Here is a 19,036-nt window from a genome sequence, read left to right as displayed (position 1 = left end):
CACCCCCCCCCCCCCCCCCCAGTACCCCCCCCCCCCCCCCCCCCCCAAAAAAAAACCCCACAAAACCAACCCCAAACCTAAAGGGAGGGAAGGGAGGGTGGCCACCGTCAACGACGGTTCCTGTGCTACACCCCCCCTTCGCCACTCCTCCCACTACGGAGGTGGCTCTGGCTCTGGGCGTAGCTCCCGTTCCGAAGACTCTGGGCTGAGAGGTGTCGCTGGAGGCCCCGGGCTGAGAGGCGTCGCTGGAGGCTCCTGACTGGGGAGCGTCGCTGGAGGCTCTGGGCTGGGGAGCGTCGCTGGAGGCTCCGGGCTGGGGAGCGTCGCTGGAGGCTCCGGGCTGGGGAGCGTCGCTGGAGGCTCCGGGCTGGGGAGCGTCGCTGGAGGCTCCGGGCTGGGGAGCGTCGCTGGAGGCTCCGGGCTGGGGAGCGTCGCTGGAGGCTCCTGACTGGGGAGCGTCGCTGGAGGCTCCTGACTGGGGAGCGTCGCTGGAGGCTCCGGGCTGAGGAGCATCACTGGAAGCTCCGGGCTGAGGAGCGTCACTGGATCCCTCCTGCGTGGAGCTGGGACCGGTCACCCCGGACTGGGAAGACTTACAGGAGACTGGGTGCGCAGAGCAGGCATGAGGCACACTGGGCCGTGGAGGTGCACTGGAGGTCTGGAGCTCAGGGCTGGCACACTCCGTCCTGGCTGGATGGTCCCTGTAGCCCGGCTAGGGCGGAGCGCTGGCACAGGGCGAGCTGGGCTGTGCTGGGGGATGAGGGTTGCCGTGCATAGAGCAGGCGCAGGGTAAGCTGGGCCGAGGAGACGCACTGGCGGCCAGATGCGCTGAGCAGGCACACTCCTTCCTGGCTGAGTGCCAACTCTAGCACGGCAACGCTGCGGAGCCCGTACCGACCGCACCGGACTGTGCGTGCGGATGGGCGAGATAGTGCGCATCACCCCATAATGCATCACCCCATAATTCATCGCTCGCCCCTCTGCACGCCTGCTCAGTCGTGCCCTCTCTGCCAGTACCTCCTTCCGGAATCTCGCGTCATGGTCGGCGCTCGACTCCTTTCTCGGCTCCGGTTTGCTCCACGGCTCCCTCCGAATAGCCCGGGAAGTTAGGTCAGGGTTTCCCCGTGACCTAGAAACACTAGGTCACGGGGAATGTTTTTGGGGCTGTTTTTGGGGCTGCCTCTCCACCTCCTGAATAGGAGGATACAACGCCTCGTACCCTCGTCGTTCCCTCTTCGACTCCTCCAGCTCCGCCTTCGGGCGCTGGTACCCCCCAGCCTGGCTCCATGGACCCTTGCCACTGAGGATCTCCTCCCACGTCCATGACTCCAAATACCTCTCCTGCTGCTCCTTTGTATCCTGGGTTTTCATTTACTATGTTACTTCTTTTCTATGAGACCAGGCTGCGTGGCTCCAGAGAGCTTGATGTCTATGGCTTCTTCATGCAGAATAATAAACTTTTACTTAGACAGGGACGTATGTACCGCCATGGACTTTTTTGGGGTGAGCGAGGGCTTTGATTTCAGTGATCCATGCAGGCTTTACTGCAAACATTTCTGCACAGTCATAGATAATTCAAGCCTGAATTTGGGCAAACAGAGGCATATGGCAGTTGGGTAGTTTTTGCTCTTCATTATTTGTTCCTCCCAAAGATATATCCCACCTTATCAGCTCAGAGTTGTCTCTCTCAAGTTGCCTGCAAGGACAGGTTAAGTGTTCTATGATTCATTTCCAGGAGAAAAAAATCTTGTAGGCTGCCAAGGATGGCAGTTAGTGTGATTGATGTAATCCTCTCCTCCTGTGCTGACACAGACACAACAGCATGTCTGTCTCTCCAGGAGGGTTATATTGTCTGCTATTGTATTTTACATACTGTACGCTTTAAATCTTCTTTCTAGGCAGAGGAGTCAGGTTTAACATGCATTACACTAATGTAAGGCTTGTATAAATTATAACAAACAAATCTGAGATTAGGGACATAAAGCTTTTATACACAGATTATGATACCGGTGGTGAGGCATTATGTTTTACAACAGGTTAGTGGTGCAGATGCAACATGTTTACATTTTTTTGGAACTTGTATTAATATTACACTACCAGATCAGCAGTGAGACAACCCTTTTGTCATCGTCTATGTTTCAGGCAAACAAAAGTCAATGAAAAAGATGGGCAGAATTTGGCACAGAGGTCAGTGAAGTTTTTCTAGTGTGCCGCCATCAATGACCAATGATTTGTAGAATTTCTGCCACAAGTTTCCAATAAGAAAATTCAAAGATTGTTTAAACAGTAAATACAGCTACATAAAGGAACATACAGTGTCAGAAATTAAATAATATTGCTTTCATTTAACCATGCAGGAAAGAAATACTGTTTTATTTGGAAGCCAATCAATTCCATATTATGAAAGCTCAGCAGTAGTGATTGACTGTTTACCCCACTATTTCCTTACTTGGATAATATATGCTGGTTCTGATTCACAGCAGATCTTGCTGCTATCTAGGCTTGTAACAGGAAAATAACAGAGAGCAACGCACATGGACATTTTCAGCTTCTGTGGTCTCCGTACTCAAATAAATACATAAGTAGAGAAAAAAAACGACAAATATTGTTGAACCGGTATTGACTTTTCTTTTTGAAGTCCATCGCGTAAACAGTTGACAGTGGCGTACTCTTCATCCAAGAGTCACTTAGTGGTATTCTTTTATTAAAACCAATGCCAATCTTGACTATTGCTCCATGTTATTGTTCTCCCTCCCCCAGGTTTCTATTAAAAGGATGGATGGAGACCTGCTGGGTAGATCAGGGGACACTGGTTCTGCTGACCTGATTCACGGTTCTTAGCATCAATCAGCAGAAGTGGTTGCTGTTTGTAATGGTTGATGATGTGTGCCACCATCGGAAAGGTCTGAAACATAAAACAGGAACCCATCCATTAGCAGGGGTTCATTCAGCCGTATCATAACAGAAGCTGAAACAGACATGTCAGAAGGCTGTACATCTAATCAAATCTTCTAGTTGATTTTGGGGAAAAAAGCACTACATAACAAACTTTCAGATTACAGATGCATGGATTCAGTTCACAAAGCTCACTACGTCATCCTCAGAGTGCTTGCTAATATGATATAGAATTACACATGTTACTCTGACTGGTCATAATTAGGGCTATGAATTTATTTTTGACCATTTGACCTGATCAGGAACAACTCCTAGCCTTAGGATGAATGAGGTAGATATTGTGTACCTCTGAGGCCTTAAGACCAGTTCCCAGCAGAAACTCATTCTGTTCGCAGCGAATCTGGATATTGTAGACTTTGTCCTGGTAAAGCACCATGAGCGTATAGGGCTGGATGGACGAGCGCTTAGAACTGTCTCGTACCAGGAATGCACCATCCTAATCAGCAAATGAAACAGAAAAACACTGCTCATCATAGTGGTGTTTGTGTTGTATTCTATCACCACAGAGCACTGGTGAACTATACATTTTTATTTAAATAATATTGTCATTTTGAACATTGGACTATATATGATATTTCATTGTCCCCTTCAAAAACCATTGTCACGATGAATCTGTAAGTACAGTGCATGAACGAGAGTTATTACAGTCAACCAGGTGTGTGAGTAATATTGGCAGCAGAAGACGCCTCACCTTATTGACCCGTCTGAGACAGCCCTCCGCTTGGCCCCGTGTCACCTGGCCAACGTACCACTGAGGGTTCATGTCCTACACATTCACACAGGAACACAATCACACATCAATAATATGGGATTTGTGACCTGTTACTAATTTCTGTAATAGGATTCAGACAAAAACCATGTCACAACAACAATTGCTACGTTTGCAATGTTTCCAAATGTTTCAATAGAAGTGAGTTGTCGTCTTTTACGAACCTATCAAGAATATTTTTTCCATCTTCGTAACATTGCCTAAATCAGAAACTTTTTGTCCAAAAATGTGCAGAAAAGCTAATCCATGCTTTTGTCACTTCTAGGTTAGACTACTGCAATTCTCCACTCTCCGGCTGCCCGGATAAAGCACTAAATCAACTTCAGTTAGTACTAGACTCGGCAGCTAGAATCCTGACTAGAACCCAAAAATGTGATCACATATTACTCCAGTGCTAGCGTCTCTACACCGGCTTCCTGTTAAGGCTAGGGCTGATTTCAAGGTTTTACTGCTAACCTACAAAGCATTATCTATCTCTCCGATTTGGTCCTGCCGTACATACCTATACGTATGCTACGGTCACAAGACCCAGGCCTCCTTATTGTCTCTAGCATTTCTAAGCAAACAGCTGGAGGCAGGGTTTTCTCCTACAGAGCTACATTTTTATGGAATGGTCTGCATATCCATGTGAGAGACGCAGACTCAGTCTCGACCTTAAAGTCTTTACTGAAGACTCATTTCTTCAATAGGTCAGTAGGTCCTATGATTGAGTGTAGTCTGGCGAAGTTGAACGGCAAGGTACTGGAGCGACAAACTGCCCTTGCTGTCTCTGCCTGCCCAGGTTCCCTCTCTCAACTGGGATTCTCTGCCTCTGACCCTATTACGAGGGCTGAGTCACTGGCTTACTAGTGCTCTTCCATGCTGTCCCTAGGAGGGGTGCGTTACTTGAGTGGGTTGAGTCAGACATTATCTTCCTGTCTGGTTTTGCTCCCCGTCGGGCTTGTGCGTCGGAGGAGATCTTCGTGGGCTATACTCAGCCTTGTCTCAGGGTAGTAAGTTGGTAGTCTGTTGATATCCCTCTAGTGGTGTAGGGGTTATGCTGTTGCAAAGTGGGTGGGGTTATATCCTGCCTGGTTGGCCCTGTGCGAGGGAATTGTCGGGCGGAGCCACAGTGTCCCACTTGACATTTCCCACATGTTATGTTACAGCCTTATTCTAAAATGGATTAAATAAATAAAAATCCTCATCAATCTACACACAAAATCCCATAATGACAAAGCGAAAAGAAAAAACATAAGTATTCAGACCCTTTAATATGACACTAGAAATTGAGCTCAGGTGCATTCTGTTTGCATTGATCATCCTTCAGATGATTCTACAACTTGACTGGAGTCCACCTGTGGTAAATTAAATTGATTGGACATGATTTGGAAAGGCACACACTTGTCTATATAAGGTCCCACAGTTGACAGTGCATGTCAGAGCAAAAACCAAGCCATGAGGTAGAAGGAATTGTCTGTAGAGCTCCGAGATAGGATTGTGTCGAGGCACAGATCTGGGGAAAGGTACCAAAACATGTCTGCAGCATTGAAGGTCCCCAAAAACACAGTGGCCTCCATCATTCTTAAATGGAAGAAGTTTGGAACCACCAAGACTCTTCCTAGAGCTGGCCGCCAGGCCAAAAACTGAGCAATCGGGGGAGAAGGGCTTTGGTCAGGGAAGTGACCAAGAATCCAATGGTCCCTCTGACAGAGCTCCAGAGTAGAAGGACAATCATCTCTGCAGCACTCCACCAATCAGGCCTTTATGGTAGAGTGGCCAGACGGAAGCCACTCCTCAGTAAAAGGCACAAGACAGCCCACTTTGAGTTTGCCAAAAGGCATCTAAATGACTCTCAGACCATGAGAAACAAGATTCTCTGGTCTAATGAAAACAGGGATGAACTCTTTGGCCTGAATGCCAAACGTCACGTCTGGAGGAAACCTGGCACCATCCCTACAGTGAAGCATAGTGGTGGCAGCATCATACTGTGGGGATGTTTTTCAGCCGCAGGGACTGGGAGACTAGTCCGGATCGAGGGAAAGATGAAGGGAGCAGAGTACAGAGAGATCCTCCTGCTCCAGAGCGCTCAGGATCTCAGACTGGGTTGAAGGTTCACCTTCCAACAGGACAACGACCCTAAGCACACAGCCAAGACAACGCAGGAGTGGCTTCGGGACAAGTCTCTGAATGTCCTTGAGTGTCCCAGCCAGAGCCCAGACTTGAACCTAATTGAACATCTCTGGAGAGACCTGAAAATAGCTGTGCAGCGATGCTCCCCATCCAACTTTCCAGAGCTTGAGAAGATCTGCAGTGAAGAATGGGAGAAACTCCCCAAATACAGGTGTGCCAAGCTTGTAGCATCATACCCAAGAAGACACAAGGCTGTAATCACTGCCAAAGGTGCTTCCACAAAGTAACGAGTAAAGGGTCTAAATACTTATGTGTTATTTCTTTCTTATTTTTCTTCTAAATTTGCAAACATTTCAAAAAATATGTTTTGCTTTGTCATTATGGGGTATTCTGTATAGATTGATGAGGGGAAAAAACGATTTAATCCATTTTAGAATAAGCCTGTCACGTAATAAATGAATGCACTGTATCCGGTGTAATTCTCCTGTCTTACCTGTTGTCCTGTGTGAATTTAAGTAATCTCCCTCTAATTCTCTCGCTGTCCCTCCCCTCCCGGAGGACCTGAGCTCTAGGACCATGCCTCAGGACTACCTGGCCTGATGACTCCTGGCTGTCCCCAGTCCACCTGGTCGTGCTACTGCTCCAGTTTCAACAGTTCTGCCTGCGGCTATGTTCACCGGACGTGCTACCTTGTCCCAGACCTGCTGTTTTCAAAATCTCTCTCTCTCTCTACCGCACCTGCTGTCTCAACCTCTGAATGCTCGGCTATGAAAAGCTGACTAACATTTAGTCCTGAGGTACTGACCTGTTGCACCCTCTACAACCCTGCTGGTCATCTATGAACATTTGAACATCTTGAAGAACAATCTGGCCTTAATGGCCACGTACTCTTATAATCTCCACCCGACACAGCCAGAAGAGGACTGGCCACCCCTCAGAGCCTGGTTCCTCTCTAGGTTTCTTCCTAGGTTCCTGCCTTTCTAGGGAGTTTTTCCTTGCCACCGTGCTTCTACATCTGCATTGCTTGCTGTTTGGGGTTTTAGGCTGGGTTTCTGTACAGCGTTTTGTGACATCTGCTGATGTAAGAAGGGCTTTATAAATACATTTGATTGAATGATTGATTAAATGCTCAAAATTACCATTATTTGCACATACAGTACTGTATGAGGGCCTACTGAAATATTTGATTGATTCATTAGGAGCTGACTGTCTCACATAGAGTCAAAGGGCTCTGCTCGTAGACACTGCAGCAATTGAGACTAGGGGCTGCAGCCAGAATCTACAGTACTCCCTTAGAAGTTATTCCATGTGTAACTCTGTGTTGTTGTTTGTGTCACACTGCTTTGCTTTATCTTGGCCAGGACGCAGTTGTAAATGAGAACTTGTTCTCAACTAGCCTACCTGGTTAAATAAAGGTGAAATAAAATAAATTAAAAAATAAATAAAGAAGAACAATACAATGTCGCCACCTACTGAGCTATGCAAGTCATTGCATCACTAGAGCAGGTCCAACGTAAGTACGTTCATATTCGAGAATCTGTCTGTCTGTCGGGCTGTCTGTATGGTAGGTCACCTGTTCATCCTCTAGGTCTGCCGGTGGAGGCATGGAAGCTTGCACAGGTGACGGCACGGGCATAATCTTGCTCCTGTGTGAGAAAGCTTAGAAAGGAAAAAGGAGAATCCAATCAGATATCAATCGAGAAGTTGTGAGTCATAGTTGTAAGTTGTGAGTCACACAGTTCCATTTACCAGAGTAGAGTGGGGACTGAAGTGAAAATACAGAACTCACATGCCTGCAGTCTTGAAGCAGTTGTAGCGATATTAGGTGGCAAGCTGGAGAGAGATGGAACAAGAGTTTACAGATTACCATTCAAATGTTAACCTTTGAATTCCATCACCTCTGCAAAGTTATGTCCTCCATATAAGCCATTTTCATTCCTAACTTTGACATGACAAAACAACTGATCTTACCAGTCTGAATGTAAGGGTGGTGTAGGGAGCCCTGGTCTAGGAAATGTGTTGGAGTTGAAGGATTTGGCCATAGACACTAGAAGAGATACATATAATCATTATGAGAATGAAAGACATACTGCATAGTCCTTCAGGGTAAAACAGGATGAAGATGAAGTATAATGTAAAGTTCCCTTATACAAGAAGAAAAAGCTTTTAGAAAATGGCTTACCTTCCTTTCGTACCTGTTGATGACATAAGAGAGAAACATGGTATGAGGTGGAACTACAGCCTTTTCTCAAGCCCCGTTTATATCTGGTGCTAACATGAGTTCTTTGTTTTGACCTTGTCCACATTCTGATTGTGCCCACTTTTTCCAGATACGTGTCTACACATGGTATTAAATATGTAATTTATCCGTTCACTATGTCCGCATTGTGACCAGATTTCCTGGTTATTATTTGAAGGGATATATAATATTTTTTTATTTAAAGACACATGCCACCTGTCAATGATTTTAGAGGGCGGGATAATGATGATTTAAATGTTTTCACTATCCAGATCCATCTACACTTGCAAGATATCCAGACACAATGAGTGGTCAGGAAGATCTGATCACAATCAGATCACAATGCGTCTTTTATTTTCTCACTACACCTGGCAAAAAATGTGGGCACAATCATAATGTGGACAAGATCAGGACAAAGGACGCATGTTAGAACCAGGAATAAGTAGAGGTTTAGTGAAGCTAAATACACAGTTTCAAAATCCTTATTAGCACCCTGCATCCCACTGCTGGATTGCTTCTGAAGCTAAGCAGGGTTGGTCCAGGTTGGTCCCTGGATGAACCAGATGCTGCACCCTTTCCTCTGGTCTTAAAAAAAAACAAAAAACAATGCCCCAGGGAAGTGATTGGGGACATTGCCCTGTGTAGAGTGCCGTCTTTCAGATGGGACTTTTAACGGGTGTCCTGACACTCTGTGGTCCCTAAAGATCCCATGGCATTTATCGTAAGAGTAGGGGTGTTAACCCTGGTGTCCTGGCTAAATTCCCAATCTGGCCCTCGTACCATCACGGTCACCTAATCATCACCAGCTTACAATTGGCTCATTCATCCCCTCTCCTCTCCCCTGTAACTATTCCCCAGGTCGTTGCTGTAAATGACAATGTGTTCTCAGTCAACTTACCTGGTAAAATAAAGGTAAAATAAAAATAAAAAACTTCCACCGTTGTGGTGATCCAGTGAAATAGCCTTACCTCATTTCTTGCACCAGGCACATATCTGCAACAGAAATGGAAATTACAGATGAATGAGTTGTTATATTCACTTGCATATTTCTAATTAGGGTTAAACTGAGTAAGCGAGCACAAAGATTTAGCCAAATATGTGCAACAGCCAACAAATCAAATGAAACACAGATGGAAAACTGGAAGGGTAATACTAAAATGATACACATATCGTGATGCAGAGAGCTTCTCCTTTGCACCACAAGCAAAGGTCCTACAAAGGAGTGATCTGTGGCAGTGATTCACCCCAGCTCAAATAGCTCCCGCTAACTAAACAACCACAGTTCCACTCCTCCACCCCATGTATTCCTGATGGAGTGTGCTGTACTTCCCTAACCACTGAACCACAGTGTGTTTATTTAAGGATCAGCTGATATGTAGTGTATATAACATAATGTGTCTGGAGCTGTGCTGTATGGAGCATGAAGGGAAGCTCGATGCAGTGCAGACCTGCTGTTGCCCACCGACGAGCTGCTCCTGATGACTCTAGCTGACAGAGGGAGGGGAGGTTTGGGCATCCTGGGAGGGTCCGGACTCCTCTCTTCTGTCTGAGGCCTGGAAATAGATGGGACGTGAAGTCAGAGGTTCCCATACTGGTCAGAGTAGTGAACATTTCAGTTGTAGCTTGTTTCGTTTCTTGAGAAAGGTACAGTTATAGAACTGACTGTATGTACAACAAATGTGGCACAAATGCACATGTGCAGTCACAATTCAAACATGGAAGGCGGTGCATTGTCAATGACATGAAATAGAATTGAGAGAAGTCATATGAAGGAAAGCAATACACAAAAAAAAGAGACTTCTTTACCTCCATAAATGTGGAGCAGGCTGTGTGTGTGAGGAAAAACAAACATGTCATATACTTCATTGTGAAATCTACCTATATCAAACTATTATTAAAGATTCTGGGATGGCCTTTAAACACTCACATGTAGACATGCTTCTAGCTAAAATGTATACAGTTATAAAAAAAGCTAAATATAACAGTTATAAAAAAAGCTAAATATAACTACAGCAAGCACATAAAAGATATATGTGTATATTTGTCTTCACTTGACATTGAGCGATGATGTAGGGATGAGAAGAAAGTTGTTTGGACACAATATAGGACAAATTAGAACATAATCAAATGTAATTCTCACCCTATCTGTTGTGTTCAACTTCCTTGCTGTGTGGACAAACAGAGCAGGTGTAAGAACAGACAACTGCTGTAGTAAACTTTTGCTTGCTAGGTTAAGATTGGTGTGAGAGTACCTGGTATTGGAGATTCATTAAGGTTTGTTCGATCCAGTTTGGTGGGCTTTATTCTGCGGTCAACCAGTGGAGCAGGGGGAGCACTTGAGAAAGGAGCGGGCACTTTAAAAGACAATATGAAAAGACAAGGTAAAAATCAATACAAGTGACTAAAAAGTGTTAAATGCTATATTTATAGTGAGATACTAACATTCCAGAGTGTACACTTACTCTTACCAGGGAGTCTGCCAGGGCGCTGGGGAGATTGCTCCCTTCTGGGTGGGGGAGGCTCCTCTAGCTGCAGAAACAAGGAGTTTAACGTGATGATGAAGGACTGAGTGAAAGGAGAGAGAGTGGAGGAGTGAAAGAGGGGTGCAGTCAGAGGGGACATACTCACACTAGGGCGACTGGCGGAGGGGAGTGGAGGACCAGGCCCAGGGCGTTGAGGTGGTGGAGGTGGTTGCCTTATAGTACCCCGCACCGCAGTACAGCTATCTAAACACAGAGACAGATACAGACAGATACACAGACAGACAGATACACAGACAGACAGACAGACAGACAGACGCGGACGGATGGACGGACGGACGGAAACATTCACACACAAATTGTAATCAATGTGGGACAATACAAAGTGGCAACATATGTCCTTTGTGAGAGCAGTTTTGCATGGCAGTCTTATACTGATGTCTCCATACCAATGTAGTCATCTTCAGCCATGCGCTTGGCAGCACAGAGTTTATGGGGAATCTCATCAGGCGGCTCAGACGGAGGTGGCTCATAGTCGTTGTCACTATCCTGTGTCGGTGACTCATAATCGCCCACACTGCCGTCATCATCATCAGCATCTGGGCTTTCATAGTCATCATCACTCACCTCATCCTGGGAGTGACAGACAACCAAGTTAAATACTGATGAAAAGATAAATAATCCAGAGAGGAACAAGACTTGAGATTAATTCAACAGGGAGGAATGGAATGCAGTAAAGTAACATAGCCAAATACAGACTTACAAATTCATCAGGTCCCCAGGGCTGAACCTCTTGTGATGTATCTGCAGTAGGTAGCAGAAGAATGGTAAAATTTTCCATTTATCATGGTCCAATTGCTTCTATGTCAATCATAATAACTTGATCTAGGGTAAGGTCTATGCTTTCAAATTCTAAATAATACATACCTGGTTCATGATATTTTGGTGCTGCAGATCTGGAGAAAATACAGAGGAGAGCAAGATTGTGCTTGGATATTGCTTTGAATTAAACTACTAAAGTTTAATAGCTAAGAATTGCAAGAAGTGCACACCTTTTAGTAAAGAATGGCCTTTTTTCTTCTTTCCTGTTGATTTCACAGCATATTTTGGAGATAAGTCTGTAAAAAGAGCAGACAACATTGTGGCAGTCAATACTTTGCCTTACCCAAAAGTGGAGTACTTTTTCAGGGTGCTTAGTCTACCTAGGTGCCTATGCTGGTTTTCCGTGTGAGCATGTAAAAATGGTTTGATGTAATTGTTGAAATGTTCAGTTTAACAAAATTCAAGAGAAATTTATGAAATACTCACGGTGAATGGACTTTGGGGAATTTCTGAATGTCATTTTCACTCATGTTCTACAAAATGATAGATTAAGTATTTCCATCAAGTGATATATTACATGACAGTCCAAAGATTAATTATTTTGTCTTCCAGTCCAACTAGGAACACGTGGGAAAAGGGACACACATTTGCTTCATATCTCTTACCAAGAACCTTTGCCCATTTATGTTACATTTCACGATGACTTTGTCACATCCACTTAACTCCAACTGTAAAAAAAAAAGAAAAAAAGGAATTAATATGGACACTGTGAAACAGCTTTGAATATGATGTTGTATGACAGAGAATTAAGGAAAGCTTTTACAGGTTGTGAACTGTCAACAAAAGGTGCAAAATTAACCTGAAAATGACTTACCCTCCTCATGTAGTCTGACAATTGGTGTGGATTCCAGCCCATGACCTCTGACTTGGATGGCACTCTGTCAAAACTCATTGTTTCCCCTCTGTCTTCTGAATATAAATGAAGTATTTACCAACTCCTTTGAAAGACAGCTGGCTGGGAAACCTCCTCTGTTACGGGGCAGTCATATCCATAGCCATGTTTGACTTTGAGGCCTGTCAGAAAATGGCTCCTTGTATCTTGCTGCGACACCCTTGGCAATGCTCTGTCTGGCGCTGTGCGGAGGAAGTGTGCAGCCTGAACAGTGTTCAGAGAAATAAAATGGGAAGATATCACTCTTTCATAACACAGAAAAGAGGCAGAACAACACCCACCACAAGTGCTATCTGAGGGCAAAAGTAGAAAAAAATCTATTCTGTGAAATCGTGTCAGGTGTGATGTCAAGTGGCTGGTAGGTGATGAAATCCATTCACCAAGAGTTATGTATGATCTGAAGTCCAGACAACAGCAACATATACATTTAAATGTCAATATCTTAAAAGCTAGTCTGTTCTCTGAGAGCTCTGAGAAAAGAAAGAAAGCAAACTTCCTCTTGCGTTTCCTGTTGATGATGACAGTAGTGGTGGCAACAGCAAGGGGAAGTACAGCCCCTTGTAAGAAAAATACCAGATAACATAGCTAGGAGCATAACCTACACACTATGCCTAATGACACTCACTAAACCCCCTCCATCCCCCTTCGACCCCCCCCACACACACAATTCACATAAATGGCTGCTATTACTACAATGATTTGAGACTTCAGCAAGGTCATTAACTTGTAAACAAAGTTGAAAAATATATGGCAAATAGAAATCCAATATGGATGGTGTTAAGAGGTAGATGGGAAGGGTTTGAATGGAGCTGAAGGGTGTGACTAATAACAACAAGATAACAAATGTAAAATGTATATAGATTCAGAGTTTTGTGAAATAGCACAGATAAAAATATGTGGCAAGTGGAAATCAAACTGAATGGACATCAGAAATAGATGGGAAAGGTGGAGGTTAGAGGAAGGCAAGGACTAAAGACAAACAAAATAAAACTATTGAAAAATAGATTGTGTCCGTAAAATGTATATACTATGTGTAAGCCTTTATTAGTTTACTCCAACTAGGGGAGGGGTGGTAGGGTTTGCGGGAAATAATAAAGGAAAATACAAAAAAAAAATACGTTCATATATATATATATATACATGTATGTGTATTTGTATGTATGTATATGTACATACAAATACATGTATGTGTATGTATATGGAAACCCATGCTTTCCACCTGGCTACCCCTACCCCCACGCAGCAACTTGCCAAAGGCCCCCCCCCCCCCCCCCCCCCCGCTTCTCCTTCACCCAAATCCAGATAGCTGATGTTCTGAAAGAGCTGTAAAATCTGGACCCCTACAAATTAGCTGGGCTAGACAATCTGGACCCTCTCTTTCTAAAATTATCCACTGCAATTGTTGCAACCCCTATTACTAGCCTGTTCAACCTCTCTTTCGTATCGTCTGAGATTCCTAAAGATTGGAAAGCTGCTGCGGTCATCCCCCTCTTCAAAGGTGGAGACACTCTAAACCCAAACTGTTACAGATATATATCCATCCTGCCCTGCCTGTCTAAAGTCTTCGAAAGCCAAGTAACTGTTGGGGCTAGGGGGCAGTATTTTCACAGCCGGATAAAAAACGTACCCAATTTAAACTGGTTACTACTCTTGCCCAGAAAGGAAAATATGCATATAATTAGTAGATTTGGATAGAAAACACTCTAAAGTTTCTAAAACAGTTTGAATGGTGTCTGTGAGTATAACAGAACTCATATGGCAGGCAAAAACCTGAGAAGATTCCAGGCAGGAAGTGGCCTGTCTGACAATTTCTTGTCCTTCTGTTGCATCTCTATCGAAATTACAGCATCTGTGCTGTTATGTGACACTTTCTAAGGCTTCCATTGGCTCTCTAAAGCCCTCAGAAAATGGAATGACGCGTCTCCTGTCTCTGGGCAAAGTACAGCAGCAGGGTTTGTAAGTGGCCTGCCTGGGGACAGTGACACTGGAGATGCGCGTTCACGAGACTTTGCCATTTCTTTCTTTCTCTCTTTGAATGAATACAACGTTGTCCGGTTGGAATATTATCGCTATTTTACGAGAAGAATAGCATAAAAATTGATTTTAAACAGCGTTTGAAATGCTTCTAAGTACGGTAATGGAATATTTTGTAATTTTTTGTCACAAAATGCGCTCGTGCGTTACCCTTCGGATAGTGACCTGAACGCACGAACAAAACGGAGGTATTTGGATATAACTATGGATTATTTGGAACCAAAACAACATTTGTTGTTGAAGTAGAAGTCCTGGGATTGCATTCTGACGAAGAACAGCAAAGGTAATCCAATTTTTCTAATAGTAATTCTGAGTTTAGGTTGTCCCAAACTTGGTGGGTGTCAAATTAGCTAGCCGTGATGGCTGAGCTATGTACTCAGAATATTGCAAAATGTGCTTTCGCCGAAAAGCTATTTTAAAATCTGACATATCGTTTGCATAAAGGAGTGCTGTATCTATAATTCTTAAAATAATTGCTATGTATTTTGTCAACGTTTATCATGAGTAATTTAGTAGATTCACCGGAAGTTTTCGGTGGGTATGCTAGTTCTGAACATCACATGCTAATGTAAAAAGCTGGTTTTTGATATAAATATGAACTTGATTGAACAAAACATGCATGTATTGTATAACATAATGTCCTAGGAGTGTCATCTGATGAAGATCATCAAAGGTTAGTGCTGCATTTAGCTGTGTTTTTGGTTTTTGTGACATATATACTTGCTTTGAAAATGGCTGTGTGATTATTTTTGCCTGGGTACTCTCCTGACATAATCTAATGTTTTGCTTTCGCTGTAAAGCCTTTTTGAAATCGGACAACGTGGTTGGATTAACGAGAGTCTTATCTTTCAAATGGTGTAAAATAGTCATATGTTTGAGAAATTGAAGTTATAGCATTTTTTAGGTATTTGTATTTCGCGCCACGTGATTCCACTGGCTGTTGAATAGGGTGGGACGCTAACGTCCCACTGGCCCAGAGAGGTTAACAAACAGATCACCAACCATTTAGAATCCCATCGTACCTTCTCCGCTATACAATCTGGTTTCCGAGCTGGTCATGGGTGCACCTCAGCCACGCTCAAGGTTCTAAACAATATCATAACCACCATCGATAAAAGACAGTACTGTGCAGCCGTCTTCATCACCTGGCCAAAGCTTTCGACTCTGTCAATCACCGCATTCTTATCGGCAGACTCAATAGCCTTGGTTTCTCAAATGACTGCCTCGCCTGGTTCACCAACTACTTCTCAGATAGAGTTCAGTGTGTCAAATCGGAGGGCCTGTTGTCCTAGAATCGGCTTCCTATTTCACAACAAAGCCTCCTTCACTCATGCTGCCAAACAACTCTGTGTTGTTGTTTTTGTTGCACTGCTTTGCTTTATCTTGGCCAGGTAGCAGTTGTAAATGACAACTTGTTCACAACTGGCCTACCTGCTTAAATAAAGGTGAAAAAAATGAAAAAATAAAAGATGAAGCCCCTAAATAACGTCTGGTGGAACCAATTACCTTCAGAAGTCACATAATTAGTTAAATACAGTCCACCTGTGAGCGATCTAAGTGTCACATGATCTGTCACATGATTTCATTATATATACACCTGTTCTGAAAGGCCCCAGTCTGCAACACCACTAAGCAAGGGGCACCACCAAGCAAGCGCCACCATGAAGACCAAGAAGCTCTCCAAGCAGGTCAGGGATAAAGTTGTGGAGAAGTACAGATCAGGGTTGGGTTATAAAAAAATATTAGAAACTTTTGAACATCCCACAGAGCACCATTAAATCCATTATTAAAAAATTGAAAGAATATAGCACCACAACAAACCTGCCATGAAAGGGCCACCCACCAAAACTCACATACCAGGCAAGGAGGGCATTAATCAGAGAGGCACAAAGAGACCAAAGATAACCCTGAAGGAGTTGCAAAGCTCCACAGTGGAGATTGGACTATCTGTCCATAGGACCACTTTAAGCTGTACACTCCACAGAGCTGGGCCAGAAAGAGTAGCCAGAAAAAAGCCATTGCTTAAAAACAAAATAAGCAAACACATTTGGTGTTCGCCAAAAGGCATGTGGGAGACTCCCCAAACATATGGAAGAAGGTACTCTGGTCAGATGAGACAAAAACTTTGCTTTTTGTCCATCAAGGAAAACGCTATGTCTGGTGCAAACCCAACACCTCTCCTCACCCCGAGAATACCATCCCCACAGTGAAGCATTGTGGTGTCAGCATCATGCTGTGGGGATGTTTTTCATCGGCAGGGACTGGGAATTTGGTCAGAATTGAAGGAATGATATATGGTGCTAAATACATGGAAATTCTTGAGGGAAACCTGTTTCAGTCTTCCAGAGATTTGAGACTGGGACCGAGGTTCACCTCCCAGCAGGACAATGACCATAAGCATACTGCTAAAGCAACACTCGAGTGGTTTAAGGGAAAACATTTAAATGTCTTGGAATGGCCTAGTCAAAGCCCAGAACTCAATCCAATTGAGAATCTGTGGTATGACTTAAAGATTGCTGTACACCAGCGGAACCCATCCAACTTGAAGGAGCTGGAGCAGTTTTGCCTTGACGAATGGGCAAAAATCCCAGTGGCTAGATGTGCCAAGCTTATAGAGACATACCCCAAGAGACTTGCAGCTGTAATTGCTGCAAAAGGTGGCTCTACAAAGTATTGACTTTGGGGGGGTGAATAGTTATGCACGCTCAAGTTTTCAGTTTTTTTGTCTTATTTCTTGTTTGTTTCACAATAAAAAAAAAAATTGCATATTCAAAGTGGTAGGCATGTTGTGTAAATGAAATGATACAAACCCCCCCAAAATATATTTCAATTCCAGGTTGTAAGGCAACAAAATAGGAAAAATGCCAAGGTGAATGAATACTTTTGCAAGCCACTGTATATATTTACCCAATAATATATGGGGGATTGGAAATGATGCAAAAAAATTACATTGATGGAGGCTACAATCTATCCACAATATTAAAGCTGATCTACCTCCTAAAAAAAAGAAGAAAAAAAGGTGTAAACAAGGTTCAAGACCAAGGCCAGTCACACAGGCCTTTCGCACGCTCCTCGGCGGAGGCCATTATTACGTAGCTAGCTAATCACACAGGTAAGGTTCTTTGATGTAATAGAAGCACCAGAATCTATGTATCGTGTCTGCCGCCATCACAAGCAGTCACTCACGAGCCTGATAACGAGAAAACACATAGCTAATGTGCTTATACTTGTAGCTATTTGTTTAGCTAGCTACTTGCTTGTTTGTCATTGCATAGTTAGCTAATGGTTGCGCTATCGAACCTGCTAGCAAGCTAGTAGCTATTTGTGCTATCATTCTTTTTTCAGAGGGGTGGGGGGGGAGGTTAGAGGTACAAAAACAATCAAAGAAATACATACAAAGATAACCCCAACCCATTCCCCACCTCAGTCACCATCCACCCGACCACATCCTCCCTCCCCACCTGGAAACCACGTTTTCCAACCCGTCTTCCACCATTCGACTAGCACCATTAATTCTCGCTGTCGATAATTCTAAAGTTATAACTTGTAATTGTAACTGTATCCACTGGTTAAATGGGAGAGAGTGGGTTGGTTGCCATCTTAAGAGACAAAAACATTTTCCCCAGAAGTGCTGCCTACCAGCCGTAATCTTCTCTGATTGATTGAGAGATTGAAGGGGCTATCAACGTTAAGTAACATAATAGATGCAAAGCATTGAATATTTACATTCATGCAAATCAAAAGTAATTTTGTAACTTTGCCGCAGAAGCATTTAACTGCAGTGCACTCCCACATCCTATGAAGGAATATGCCTACCTGATTTAGGGGACACCGTAAAACTTTTCCTTGGTGTTAAATACAGTCTGGGAACAAACTTGAAATGTTGATGGTTTGGATTACGGGATGCCAAGTTCATATTTTTCCATATTCGGTTCCAGTTAAAGGGTTGTTCGGATTCAATTAGGACTATGGACAATACTTTTTTAATATAAGCTTTCCAAAATGTGTTTATTCATATTATAGAGATCAGTCCTTTCGGGAGTCCGGATAATTTATTTTTAAATCCCATCATTGGATGATTGGGTAGTTGGGTTTCCCAAGGGACTCCATAGCCAGCATAGCTGTCCAAAATTGTAAATATAGAAAAAAAGAGTTGCCTGGTAATGTGTATGTATCTTTCAAATCTTGGAATGTTATAAAAGCGTTACTGTCCATGATATCGGTAAGGGTATGGACGATTGGGGTGATGCAAAAGGCCGGCCTCCAGATCGCAAGGCATTATTGTGAAATATTGGAGTAGGGGCATGCAATTTTGATTCCCAGTTACATTGTTTTTCAATGTTTCTCCAAATAGAGATTGTGTGAGCAATAATAGGACCAAAGCATAGTTTACATTGTTTAAGGGATATATCAGTGAAGACCACCTCCTCCAGGGCAATTGGAGACACCATATTTCTCTCTGTACTCAGCCAGGGGCAGAATAATCATGTCTAAACCAATTTAGGATGGGGCGAAATGCCAGTGCCTGGAGATGCAACTTAAAGTTTTGTACGGATAGCCTTCCTACGTCTTTCCCTCTTTGTAAATTTGATAATTTTATCCTGGATCGTTTACCTTGCCATATACAGTAAAAGCTCTTATTTGTGGATTAAAAAAATATTATAACTATAGCT

General features: G+C 43.5%; 1 protein-coding gene across 2 annotated transcripts; it reads right to left on the bottom strand.

Moving 5' to 3' along the window:
- Window positions 1-1,970: 1,970 nt before the first annotated feature.
- On the bottom strand, window positions 1,971-12,766 carry lcp2 (lymphocyte cytosolic protein 2). Of its 2 annotated transcripts, none has more exons than XM_014136492.3 (21): window positions 12,252-12,766; window positions 12,043-12,105; window positions 11,864-11,910; window positions 11,608-11,673; window positions 11,483-11,511; window positions 11,319-11,359; window positions 11,005-11,188; window positions 10,704-10,801; window positions 10,538-10,604; window positions 10,328-10,429; window positions 10,216-10,241; window positions 9,882-9,901; window positions 9,524-9,628; window positions 9,044-9,068; window positions 8,019-8,031; window positions 7,808-7,883; window positions 7,626-7,669; window positions 7,410-7,495; window positions 3,647-3,721; window positions 3,242-3,391; window positions 1,971-2,905 (listed from the first exon to the last, which is right to left on the bottom strand). In XM_014136492.3, the coding sequence occupies exons 1-21, from the start codon at window positions 12,327-12,329 to the stop codon at window positions 2,768-2,770; spliced, it is 1,533 nt and encodes a 510-aa protein (XP_013991967.1). In that variant the 5' UTR covers window positions 12,330-12,766; the 3' UTR covers window positions 1,971-2,767.
- Window positions 12,767-19,036: the final 6,270 nt, after the last annotated feature.

Source organism: Salmo salar, chromosome 13, assembly GCF_965601325.2.
Source record: "Salmo salar chromosome 13, fSalSal1, whole genome shotgun sequence".
Classification (NCBI taxonomy): Eukaryota; Metazoa; Chordata; class Actinopteri; order Salmoniformes; family Salmonidae; genus Salmo; species Salmo salar.
The sequence above is the reverse complement of the archived record's forward strand: the minus strand, read 5'-3'. Positions and strand labels throughout refer to the sequence as shown.